The 13,203-nt window shown below is 40.1% G+C and overlaps 1 protein-coding gene across 2 annotated transcripts in view; it reads left to right on the top strand.

The window, feature by feature from the left end:
* CCDC65 (coiled-coil domain containing 65) overlaps nt 1–12,926 on the top strand; it is a 528,526-nt gene extending 515,600 nt beyond the window's left edge. For both annotated transcript variants that reach the window (XM_044083793.1, XM_044083791.1), the window contains exon 9: nt 12,578–12,926. In XM_044083793.1, the coding sequence (XP_043939728.1) occupies nt 12,578–12,883 (306 nt within the window). In that variant the 3' untranslated portion in view covers nt 12,884–12,926. The remainder of the gene's footprint in view (nt 1–12,577) is intronic.
* Nucleotides 12,927–13,203: the final 277 nt, after the last annotated feature.

Below are 13,203 nucleotides of genomic sequence, written 5' to 3'. Positions count from 1 at the left end.
GTGGTGCAGCGGTAGCGTGTTCGCCTCACAGCAAGAGGTTCTCCCGTTCAATTCTCGGCTGGAGCGCCTTCTGTGTGGAGTCTGCATGTCCTTTCTGCGGTCGAGTGGTGTTCGAAAGACATGCGTGAATGGGTGTGCCTTCATTGAAGGTTGGGCGTCGGGCTGGCACCTCGGCACAGTAAAAAATATCTACTGCCAATCATTAGCAGACCGGAGTTCTGCTGTGGCGACCCCTAACCAGGAAAAGCTGAAAGAAGAAGAAGCAGAAGTGGATGCACCAAATTCAGCTGAGCCCAGGTCTTCCTTTCTCTCCTCATACCCAAAAACAGTCTGTCACCCCAGACTCTTCAAATTTTGCTTGGGGGAGCAGTTTCCATGGAGTAAAGGTGCAAGGCCTGTGGAGTCATTTAGACAGATCAGAGCACATCAGTATTAACCAGATATTGGCTGTAATTCATGCTTTCAAATCTGTCCATCACCTATGATTACCGGAGCCGCTTCAAAATATTGCAGACAATACCACAGTCTTGTGGTACATCAACAGAGAGGTGCAAGATCATACCCCCCCTCCCCATGCACCCCATGCATGCTGGTTATTATGGCCTGGGAGTTAGCTCTTCAGCATTCCTTAACCCTCCAATCATAGTTAAGTTGAGCAGGACCAGAACTGACCCTCACAAATGAAAACTGAATGAAGGGATCTTCCAAGAACAGATCTACTTGTGGAGACACCTCAAATAGATCTGTTTGCCTCCTTTTAAAACAGAAAGCTTAACAAATTTTGCTCCAGGACTCCTTGCAAGGAAGTCTGGAAAGCAGATGTATTTTTGTTTCCTTGGAAGGGAATGTTCTTTTATGATTTACCACCGATATTCAGGGTAATTCTGAAGATTCAGAAAGATTCCCCAAAAATCATTGTGATGACTCACTTTTGGTGCAGTAACATTGGTTCTTCCTTCTTATGGAATTGGCCATGGGCAGTTACCACAAGTTTCCTCAGACTGGACCTACTTACACAAAGCCGGGGGAGTTTGATACACCCCAGTCATAATCAACTTCAACTGACTGCCCGGATGATTCATTTCTAATACCTTTTAGGCACTTATTTTATGAGGACATGCAGCAGGTTATAAAGGAGGCAAGACAGCCTGCTACTAGAGAATAATTTACTGGTAAGTGAAGTTGATTTTCTAGTTGGTGCCTAAACAATAACTAGGGGCCCATCAGGGATTTTGTACCAGTGGTGCTCAAAACGTGTGTTGGTTACTTTCTTCTGGCCTCTCTTATTCATCTAGAAAGGTGCATCTTGGGGGCATTTTGGCATGTCTGCCCATAAATCTTTCTTCTCTATTAATTCTAAAACAGTTTTGAAAAGAGCTTTACACCTGAGACTCCTTATAAACAGGTCACTCTACCTTGAGACATCAACTCTATACTGGAGGTGTTAACTATGTCTCCTTTTGAGTCTGTTCATCAAGCTGATTTAAGGATCTTGACTTTTAATACTGTTCTCATCATTGCTCTGCCATCTGCAAGAAGAGTGTCCGAGTTGCAAGTTCTCATGCTGTGTGAACCTTACACCTCTCCACAGAGGGTCCCATTAAGAACAAATCCTTATTTTATGCCCAGAGCGGTTTCATAGTTTACTTTGAATTAATTCATCAGTTTCTCCATTTTCTACCCAGAGCCTAAAAACCAAGGAGAAAGAATTGTGCATGATCTGGACATGAATTGGCAGCTCATGTACTATACTGCATGCATACTTTTACAAGGCATTACAAACTTAATTATTTTTCAAGGTCCAGGGCTGGCTTTGTTAGGACCACTCTCTATGTGCTCCTGGATCTGTATCATTCCTCCACCCAGGTTGGATAAGCTTTGGTAATCAACCCATAAAAACTACTGCAACAGTGGGAATGAAAATCCTTACTGCTGCAGTAGTCACACCCATCCTCTTGTGTACAGTTCTAGTTGGGATACAAGGTAGAGTTATGTGTGTTTCTACTTTATATGTTTGTTTTTATCATTTTTGGGTTCAAGATTGTTAGGCTCCTCTCTCTCTCTCTCTGTATAGGCAAGAAAGTCCTGAAAAAAATCTTCACTCTAACTGCTGATTTCCCTTCTTGAAGCTAGCCAATCAGCAGTCAGAATAAAGGTGTAGGGGGAGCCAGAGATTTGTGAAGCTGGTCAGTTTTTGTTTCCTGGCAGGGAAACAACCCATATAGTTTAAGGGATACTGTTGAGGAATTTGAACATCATCTTTTATGGGTAAGGACATCTTACAAAACCATACTTTCACTGTGTATTCATGGAAGGGATGTGCATTAGAGACTTGTCTCAAACAGGGCATATAATACAATGTCACAGAATAGGAGACTGAACAATCTGATTCTTTGACATAGGACCAGGGAAGGTAGCATGTATAGAATAGTGATGGCTGGATACTGCAACAAAGACTAATAAGAAATTGTATACTTCAGAACAAAGTTGGTTGCTAGTGAGGTATCCCAGAGGGCAGTACTGGAGCTAGGTTTTTTCTGTGTCTTACAAGTGATCCTGCACTGGCTGAATAAGACACATGGCAGCTTAAATTCAGTGTAAAGAAGCATCTAGAAGCTATCTATGAACACAATTGGTGAAATGTTATCAAGACTGTTGTGTGCAGTTCTACAGGCCTTAGATTTCCAGTGATATGGATAAGACGGGGAGTACAGAGATTACCACCAAACATGGCATATGATATACATGAAAAAAAGCACATAATATGCTAAATGGGGTGGCTTACATAAACTGTTTGATTCACAAGGGGGATCTGTCTAAGAGTAGTCTTTTCAAAAATAATGACTGCAGCAGGGCAATGACAGTAGATTCAAGGTATATGGAAAACTTTATCTTGTTGGAATGCTTGAAGAATGTTTTTAAAAAGATAGTGGTGTCAAAAATCGTTAACAGAATTGAGAAATGCATATGATAAATATATGTCTTGTGCAGAGAGGGAAGAATTAAGATGTTAAGTAGGCTATACAACTTGTTCATTAGGTGGTAAGCTATTTGAAGTGATCCTCATCTGCCATCATGTGTTTCTTATTATTCCATGAATTCCTGCAGCTTCCTGTTGTCTGTGAGCATACCCAAAAATAAAACAAAATATATTTTACAGTAAAATTTATGTATTTTGCTACTGAATAATCAATGTACATACATACTATTTATTGAATGTTCTAGGAGCTGGAGCACGTATTAGATGGCTTATGAAACTGCTAAATAAAACTGAGATTAATAACCTACTCAAAGGGCTTAAACACATGCAGATATTCCTATTTGTAATATTTCTGCAGGTCACTGTAGATGTTCATATGGATTATTGCTGTAGTAACATAAGCTATATGGGTTGTATCTGCTAAGTATATAATAGCCGGCCAGGCTCCAAAGCTTCAGGACACCTTCCACTTGCCAAAACTATTAATCAGCATGAGCTGACTAAAAGTCAGGTTGGGGTGCCAAGCCCTTCAAAACGTTCATGCTAACAGGGAGAAAGAGGCTAAAACCCTGGGGAGGACAATACTAGGATGATGATGATGAAAATAAATGTCCACACTCTGGCATAAAAACCTACAAAAACAATGAGGAGGGAGGGAGAGAGCGGCTTCTAAAATACTGGAAAATGCATCCATGTCCAGCCACCTGCTTGAAAACCAAATTCTATCACCCACTCAGCATGGTTTCAGACCAGGACACAGCACCACCACTGCCCTCCTCTCCTTCCTTGATACAGTTAACTGGGCACAGGATTTTGGCAAAATAATCGCTTCTCTTTTCGTAAACCTCTCCAAAGCTTTTGATACCATTTCCCACACCATCCTCCTCTCCAAACTATCCACCCTCCACATTTCCCCACCTACCCTACAGTGGTTCAATAGCTATCTCTCCAATAGGCAGGAATCCACCAAATGGCAATTGTCTTACTCTCCCTTCCTCAATACTTCCACAGGGGTACCCCAAGGCTCCATACTGGGTCCTCTTTTATTTAGCATCTTTATTTTCAACTTTCACTCCACTCTCCCACAATGCTCAGTAATCCAGTATGCTGACAACTCTACTATAATATGCACGGCTAATTCCAGCTCTGAACTCCAGCAAATCAGCTAGAATGCCCTCACCTCTACTGAACCTTGGATGCTTAACAATCATCTTGCCCTAAATCCAAACAAAACTAAATTAGTACTTTTTGCCCCCTAGGAAAACCACTCCCCTAGACAAAAAAAAGCTCTTCATTATACAAGCCCAAGACAATTCCACTCTAGAAGTTGTCCCACACAGTAAACTACTAGGCATTATTATAGGTTAATAGGTATGTGCTAGGCTAATGGCCCTGGGGCCTTTACAAGCCTAGCCACAGGATTATCCTGGCATGGGGCCTTTACAAGCCTAGCCACAGGATTATCCTGGTATAGTGAAACTCAACCTTGGTTCCCAGTGCCTCTGTCTAGTAGAGCCACAGATGTTATCCCCGGGGTGAATTTTCTGTTTCACATCCACTCATCAAGATATCTCTTGAAGAGAGAGTCAGTGAGGTGCTCTGCTTGACATGTATGGGAAGTCTTTTCCATAGCACAGGCAGTCTCTGGGTTATGAACCTGTCCCTCCAGCATGTTGTGTTAATTGTGGTAATGAAGTTGAGGTCTCTGGAGTGTGTGGTGCAGAGGAATTGGGATTTCTTTAGCTGTAGCATTTCTAACAGAGCTGGTCAGACATGACATTGTAAGTCAAGCAGAGATCACCTCTAAGTAGGTGATATGAGGCAGAGAATAGCTGGAGTTTTTTGAGTCTGTCCATATAGAACAAGTGTTTAAGGCCTAGGATCCTCTTTGTGAGGTACTTTTGCAGCCTCTCCGGTTGTTGCAGGTGTCTAGTGAGGTACATGCCAAATGGGGCATTGTACTCGATGATTGGCCTAATGAGGGAGGAGTAGAGGGAGACAATGACCTCTTTCTTCCTGGATGTAAAACCCTTAAAACCTTAATTTTGACCTAGACATAAACAATAATATATAAAAAAAAAAACCACACCAAAAGCTCGGTATGCTCTACAGGCACCAACACTTTCTTAGCCTCTCAACTAGACAAACCCTTGCAACCACCTTTTTATTTCCCCCCTCTCCTTATTAATATCCAAAATTCTGCAAAATCAAAACTTGATGTGTGTTACAACAGAATATCCAAATTTGCCGCCAAGGCCAAATTCTCATCCCACCACTGTAACTCGCTGGAAATCCCCCACCATCTCTCAATCACCCAACTACCTACAGCACACAAAATAATCTACAGACCCACAGACTGTCCTGCTCTCTGGACACTACTTGCCCAATACCAACCCAGCAAGCAACTTTTGTTGTTGTGTCTTTCGGCTTTTCCCGGTTAGGGGTTGCCACAGCGGAACTCCGGTCCGCTAATGATTGGCAGTAGATTTTTACGTGCCGAGTTGCCAGCCCTGATGCACAACCTTCAACGAAGGTATGACCATTTACGCATGTCTCCACACAGAAGACGCTCTAGCTGAGAATTGAACAGGACAATGTCTTACTGTGAGGCGACAACGCTACCGCAGCACCACCGCAGTTATCAACCCAGCAGGCAACTAAGATCTGAAAATCATCTACTAAAAGTAGAAAAGCCCAGCTTACCTGCTGGTCAACTCCTCCACTCCTTCATCGTTGCCAGACTATGGAACTCACTTCCACTTTCTATAAGAAACACAGGCATCACCACTGCCTTCAAACAAATACTGAAAAATCATCTCAACTCTTCCTGGCTATGTACCTGCTCTACAACCTAACCTCCTCCTTCTCCGTATATGATAACTAAACTGCTTTTTGCTACTGCTGACTGATGACATTTTCTCCATAATTATTATTTTTCATCACTAGTTGATACTGGTACAATAATGCTGATTTAATATGTCTCTATTTATACCTCTCTGAATGAATTCATCTGGCAAACCAGAATATTCCTTCTTTTATGTATATATTCTGTATATATTACTGTAATCACTATTTGTAACACTGTTTACAATTTGTGTATCTATGTTCTTGTCTGAGCTTTTCTTCCCTGGGACTCCACTGAAAATGGGCTCTTTCAGGCCCAGTGGACTTTCCCAGGAAACAAATGTAATAAATAAATACTACAACAGTGATCATTCAAACATCTACTGTTACGGAAAGATTGCTTATGCAGTTGCACTATATTCTTCATATGGATCATTGCTGCAGTAGCCCAAACTAGTTGGGTACGTTACCATAGCTTACTTTGACTGGAGGAGGAAGTGAGAGGATCCAGCAGTGCCCGGAGAAAGGTTCTAGCAAAGACTGACTTAGACCTGAGGAAGAATGTAATTCATGGTGTTTTATAAAAGTGTGCAATGAGGGCTAAGTTATCACTTCTAGAAAACTTTTAGAATCCCACCCTTTTCAAAACGCCATTAGATAAAGCCAAGGCCCTAATAGAATGAGCCTTGATCCTGCCTAGAATAACAGATAACAGCAAGAGACAGCCATTAGGAAACAATCTAAATTGGCAGAAGTTGCTCCCCTCCTCTTTTTTTTTTGAAACAAGAAAACAGATCAGGGATCTTGCAAAATGTTCTGATGAGAGGGTGCCTGCATTGTCTGTGGACATTCAAGGCAAGAAGTGCACTATCTCCCCCACATTAAGTTCTGGAAGGAAGTGAGGAAGATGGATAGCTTGGCTAAAGGAAATCTTGGATCCCACTATATGCATAAATAAAGATTAGTTCTAAAGGATACTCTTTGTACATCTCCTGTTACATCATACCATAATTTAGCCACCTTTTCTAAGACTTTCCCCTGTAAACAGCTCTGTGTTTAGGGGCTTCTCAAAAAAAAAAAAAAAAACTTTTTCAGTTACTTGATAACCTAAATTAATTCTTCTGTAATCTACCTCTAAAGGATCCTACTGCTCAATGTGCAACCTATGCCTCTGACTTCTGCTTGTACCTAAATAGTTGTGTTGATATGGCAGCCCCTGTCCATATTAAATATAATGAGAAATTTAAAAACAAACCCCTGTGGTGGAATTCAAGTAAAAAATGAATATTCTATAACAACAGAAAGAAACTAACAAAGGACTTAAGTCCATCACAGGCAAAAACTGAAAGTGGATTAGCAAAACAGGTCGAGAGGGTGAACAAAAGCTTATTTAGGTATAATGTAGGAAAAATAGAGAATGGAGAGAGAGAACTGGCCAGGCTCATTAAAATTAGGAAACTGATCAAATACAACGAGGGGAAAAAAAGAGATATTGAATACTATCCTTCAGTCTTTATGGGGAAAACGAGTTGTGAGTGACCGAGGTGTACTGGGGTCAGCAGTGTACAATAACCATGGGACAAAAAGAAGGAGATTGAGAGGGGAGCTGGACTAGACCAGCTGTTTCCTAGGGTCCTCAAGAATCTGGCCATCGTATTAATAATACAGTCCCTGATAGAGGTTTCAGAATGGCAATGACCACAACTGAACAGTTTCAAAATGGGAAGTGTGATACCCTTACATGGATTCATGTAACTCACTGAACCCTTTACAAAAAAAAAAAAAAAAACTTTCACTCGGGAGGGTGGTGTCCATATGCCTTACAATAGCGACATCTATTACTAAAACATTACCACAGTTTGATACAGTCTCAGTGGGCCATAAGGGCTTGAAGTCGGCATCCTTGTGACTCTTAGAGGTATGCGTCCCAGATGTGGGTGTGTACCTCTAAGGGTGATTGTCAGTGAGCTGTTGTGTGAACTGTCTGAGGTTTCTTTGTCTTTAGCTTGGGAGGCATAGACAGTGTTCTAACAACCTCAGGGTAAGTTGGTTTAGTGAAAGTGGTCTGTGCTGTGTGCACTTGTTGTGCTTACTGAATACTGACTATGTTCTGAGGTGAGAAGATAAGCTTCAATTTAAGAAAATATTTACACCTCTCACATACTGAATCAGTATGAGGTAGAAATAAAGACTTTTTCTGGTAAGCAATAGCTATCAGGCTGGCTGTATAAGAGGAAACAGCTGCTTGAGATTCCATACTGCCTAGAGCATATGAAAGGGGTATAGCCAGGCCTGAGGAGAGGGGCGGGGTGCAGCCGATACATCGCTCCAGGGCCTGTGAAGCTCAAGGGGGCCCAATGAAGCCCAAGAAACATCATGAAAACCAAAACGTGTCATCTTGAGAAGGAGACGTCCTTACAAACTAAGACAAAGAACGGCGTGAGAACTTTCGCGTACAACATCGAGAAGCATTGAGTGAGCGCAAAGCAGTAGAAGGCTGTGACAATGATAAAATACTTTTGAGTGACATAATATGGTGCATTCAAGATTCAATTAACAAAAACTTGTGAAAGTGACTATCAACGAGTGTTCTCACATGTTCATTCCTAGATTCAAACATCAAACATATTGCTCAGATTACTCCTCCTTGCTTTCCTGCCGAATCCCAGGAGGAAGAAGAAAACAGGACATGAGCCATGCTGATTCATCATGGACTGTAAAGAAGACTTTACAGGAAAGCGAAGGAAGAAATAATTCCACATAGTTCCCTGTAAATGCTGTAATTGTAGCATAAAGGACCCACTGACATCGCATGCCTTTTTGTCTACTTTATCAAGAGATTCGAGACTATAAACGACTTGACAGTTAGCGGAAATCAGTAGCAATAAATATTGTCCTAACTTTAGAACCACTCACAAAGTTCTCGATAGCAATATGGCAAATTTCTATGTTCGATATTTTATTTCAAGTACCGGCTTTAAACATGTCGTCTCAAAAATGTGGAGCTCAAAAACGTAAAGAAAAACAAAAACGTGATGAGATTAATAAAAAAGGACTGCAAACACTCTTTCAAGTTGGCATTAAATGCAAAACAAGAGAAACTGACAAAAATGAAACTAGATTTAGAACAAGGTGAGCCAAATGCAGAACTGAAACAAAGGACAGAATCTCATGAAGCCATTTTGGATTTTCAAAAACCATCAGATCAAGTAAATCCTAATGTGATTCTTGCACAAAAGGTGGATGACTCGAATGTGGATTTGGAGGATGGAGGATATGAGAGAAAAGGAGATTTGAAGGAACAAGTGAATGTTAGTAATAAAAAGAGAAGTGAGGCAATGAGTACATCAATGTCTACAGAATCTGGCCATGGTGAAGAAAAAAGTAATATTGGAATTGACATTGGACTTCTTGTAACAGAGGTTCCTTCTCAGCATGGATATAGAAAACTGTGTTATGAAAGGTCATATTGGCAATCCTAAAACATTTCCCAAAGATATGAATAACCAAGTTTTTCCAGAAAGCATACTAACATTTTGAAATTTGAATGGTGTGAAACATGTCCGAGATTGGCTTGTCTGGCGTGATGCTAAACAAGCATTATATTGTTTTCCCTCCCGATTATTTTGGAACAATCTTTGTTGCAACATTAGCTCCGCATCCAAGTCTATGCTTGCATCATCAGAAGGATGGTCAGCTGCTGGAAAGTGGCGAAAATTATGTAGTCTCATCCCAGAACATGAGAGAAGCAATAGTCATAGGCAATGCTATCTGGCTTGGCGAGAATTAGAAAGATGCTTGTCTTCTGATAAGGGCATTGAAAGCCTCTTAGAGGCATCAATTGCAACAGAATCTGTCAAGTGGTACAACATTATGAAACAAATTATTGATGTTATATTATTCCTTGGAGAACGTGGGCTTGCTTTGCGTGGTAGTTAACAGCGCATTGGTGACAAGGGCAATGGAATTTTTTTGGGGCTAATAGAGTTGTTTCATTGGGATCCAATTCTAAAAGAACATGTGTTGCAAGTTAAAGAGTCACAAGAAAAGTGTGAACGACTACAAGTGCATTATCTCTCTGCTGATTCTCAAAATTAGTTAATTGCTGAATGTTCTGAACTTGTGAAACAACACATTTTGCAGGATAGAAAGACTGCAAAGTACTTAGCAGTGATAGTTGATTCCACACCAGATGCATCTCATGTTGAGCAGACAACATTCCTGCTACTTTATGTAATTCAAAATGAATCCCAGTTTGAAACTGTAGAAAGATTTCTGAAATTTGTTGACTGCAGTGACAAAACTGGATCTGACATAGCACAGATGATTGTAGATGCATTGAACGAACATGATGTTCCACTCTCTGATTGCCGAGCACAGGGTTATGACAACGCAGCCAGCATATCAGGAAAATATAAAGGTGCTCAAGCAAGAATACTTGAGCAATGTCCAACTGCTATATTTTCTCCATGTGGATGCCACACACTCAATTTGTGTGGAAATGATGCTGCAGAATGTATTCCTGAAACCACAATATACTTTGGAACTATACAAACTGTTTATAACTTGTTTAGCTCTAGTCCACATCGGTGGAAAATTTTGCAGAATGGTATTGGCTATTCTCTTCATGGCATATCTAGCACACAGTGGTCAGACCATGTTGAAAGTGTGAAGCCCTTTGTAGCCCATCTGCCTGGCATTAAATTAGCATTAGAAGACCTTTTGAAGCTGAACCTGTCAAAACAAGAACAGAGATTAATGGAGCATTCATTTGTGTGATAATATCTAGTGTATGATACAAAATAGTCTAATAATACAACGCATGATTTTGTAATAGCGTTCATTTATTTTGTGAATAAAACTTTTCAACTTTTGGACCGCTTCTCCTTGGCATTCCTCTCTTTGTACAGTTATGATACAAAATATTACTTCCAGTTGATATCTGTAACAAAGTTATCCAATCCAGAAATGCAACACTAGATGTTGAAGTGTCCAACATAAAAACCTTGATTTCAGAACTGACAGATGTCCGCAACAGCTGGAAAAGTATGTGGAGTGAAGCTAAGCATGTTGCTTACAATTTACACATAGAAATTAAACTATCTGGAAGTCATGGTAAAAGGAGGTTCCATGGTGAAGATGCCAAATTGTCACAACAACATGAAACGGAGGACTCCCCTGAAGAAGCATATTTCAGAAAGTCTGTTTTCTATGTAATGTTGGATAATGTTATTGGTGGGCTCGCAGTTCGTTTCAATGCTGCAGTGAACATTTCTGAGAAGTTCAGCTTCCTCTGGAAGTACCTGACAATTCATGTAGATGAGCTGAAAGAAAAATCAAAATCACTGGAAAATCAATATCCTGCTAATATCAGTGAAGATCTTGTAATGGAGTCAAATTATGGAGAGAACAACCAGCTGAGCCCATACGAGCTGCTGAATTGCTTGAAAAAGTACAAACTGGAAGACCTCTTACCAAATATATGCGTCGGTCTGTGTATTCTGTTGACAATTCCTGCCACTGTCACCTCTGCAGAGTGCTCATTCAGCAAGCTAAAGCTGGTAAAAAATTTTCTAAGATCCACTATGTCACAAGTGCGACTAGTAGATTTGGCAAGACTCAGTATTGAGTCTGATTTAGCAAACCAGATTAATTTTGATTATGTAATTCAGAGTTTCGCCAGGAAAGCACCTTTGTTCGGCAGACAATAAATGCTATTATAAACGTCTTTTACTATTATAAATATATTACTTTATTATTACATTTATACCTATACATACTTATCTAAATGTATTAATGTAATCTACGATTGTTAGAAATAATAATATACACAGTTACATCTGTGTGCAGAATTTTACAAACCTTCTTTGTACCGGGGCCTGGATTTTCTCTCGGCAGCCCTGGGTATAGGATAGGTTAATACTATTGGTACAAGACAGAAGAAGAAAACTGACTGGGCTTAAAAAGTTGATAAACTAGGATATGGCTAAAGGATAAAAGAATGAGCTGTGACTACTGTAGTAGTCACAAGTGTAAAAAAGAAAGGTAAATATGACAAGACTATCCGTAACAGTGGCAAATGTCACCAAACAGCTTTATCCAGTAGGCTAATGTGATCTGTACTTTGCCGGTAGAAACGATGAACAATGCGTTGTCTAACTCAATTGATCTGGACTCAGTAGCTAAAACAGTTACAGACATGCTAAATGAATAGGCCTACTTAGAACTTCTGTAAAATCCAACTTCACAGTCACAGAACAGTAGATAAAGAGAAACTCCTTATTACAATAATCTCACACAAACAGTGATCCCTGTTGTGGCATTGATACAGTCTATACACAGAACTAATATTTGACGGTTGTATTCTGAAAAAAGCACAATTGTCTGTCAATCATGTGTCAGTAAACCACCAGAAACTGACAGAAATGATACTGTAGCAAATGAATATTTTGAAGGATTGTGTCCTAATCAATATTACTTCTAGCCACTGTTGTGTGACCCTGAAAATGTAATGAGCAGTAACCCTCTGCAGCTACTTCCAAAGTAAAAACTGAAGCTCACAATGCTGACTGATGCTAGTTTTTATTCTCAGATTCATTTGTTACCCAGTGCAGTCTGGTTCTTTTCAACCAAATACATGTACTTAAGCTCTTTCATACAATTAAAAAAAACTTTATACATTTAAGCTCTTTTCATTTGCTTTGATCTACTGCTGTATCAAAGTGCATTAACTAACTTATCTGTTAATTTCAGCTCATGCAAGACTACACAGCTCTGGAAAACTTCTGGAAGAGGTACAATAAAGTACTCCTTGATAAACTGGCACTTGATCGTGAAAAGGCAGTCCTCTCACAGCAGAATCAGCAGCTGCGAGTTCTTCTCAAGCAGTACTTGGATGGAATCTCAGTCAACCAGGAAGTGCTATCTCAGCTGAACCCATTGCTTATTGTCAACAACAAGAGCAATGTGAAAATGAACATACCTGTGGTGGACAGTCGAGTGAAAAGGCCTGTGCAAACAGTTATTGAGGCTTCACATATGACAAGACACAAAGTGTAGCACAAGAACTTGCAGTTTGAATTAAAGATATTTGCCTGTGTAAGCCCACTGTGCTTTCTAGAGTTTTTAAATCCACACTGCATTTACAGCAGATATCCAACATCCTCACTTGAGACTTCTCCCTACAATTGGATTAATCTGCAGTTTTATGTTTCACAGTTCAATGGCCCCTTCCCTCTAGCACATTCCTCATAAATCTGTGTTAAGAAAGAGAAGTATGAATTATATGGCATAACTTGTCTTTACCTTCTAAACAACTTTTTTTTTTTTTTTTACTGCTGGTTTATACCTAGGTGACATTCCCCTTTAACTAGAGGTGT

Source organism: Protopterus annectens, chromosome 9.part0 (assembly GCF_019279795.1).
Source record: "Protopterus annectens isolate FY-2018-M chromosome 9.part0, PAN1.0, whole genome shotgun sequence".
NCBI classification, from domain to species: domain Eukaryota; kingdom Metazoa; phylum Chordata; order Ceratodontiformes; family Protopteridae; genus Protopterus; species Protopterus annectens.
This window is presented reverse-complemented; position numbering and strand designations above follow the sequence as displayed.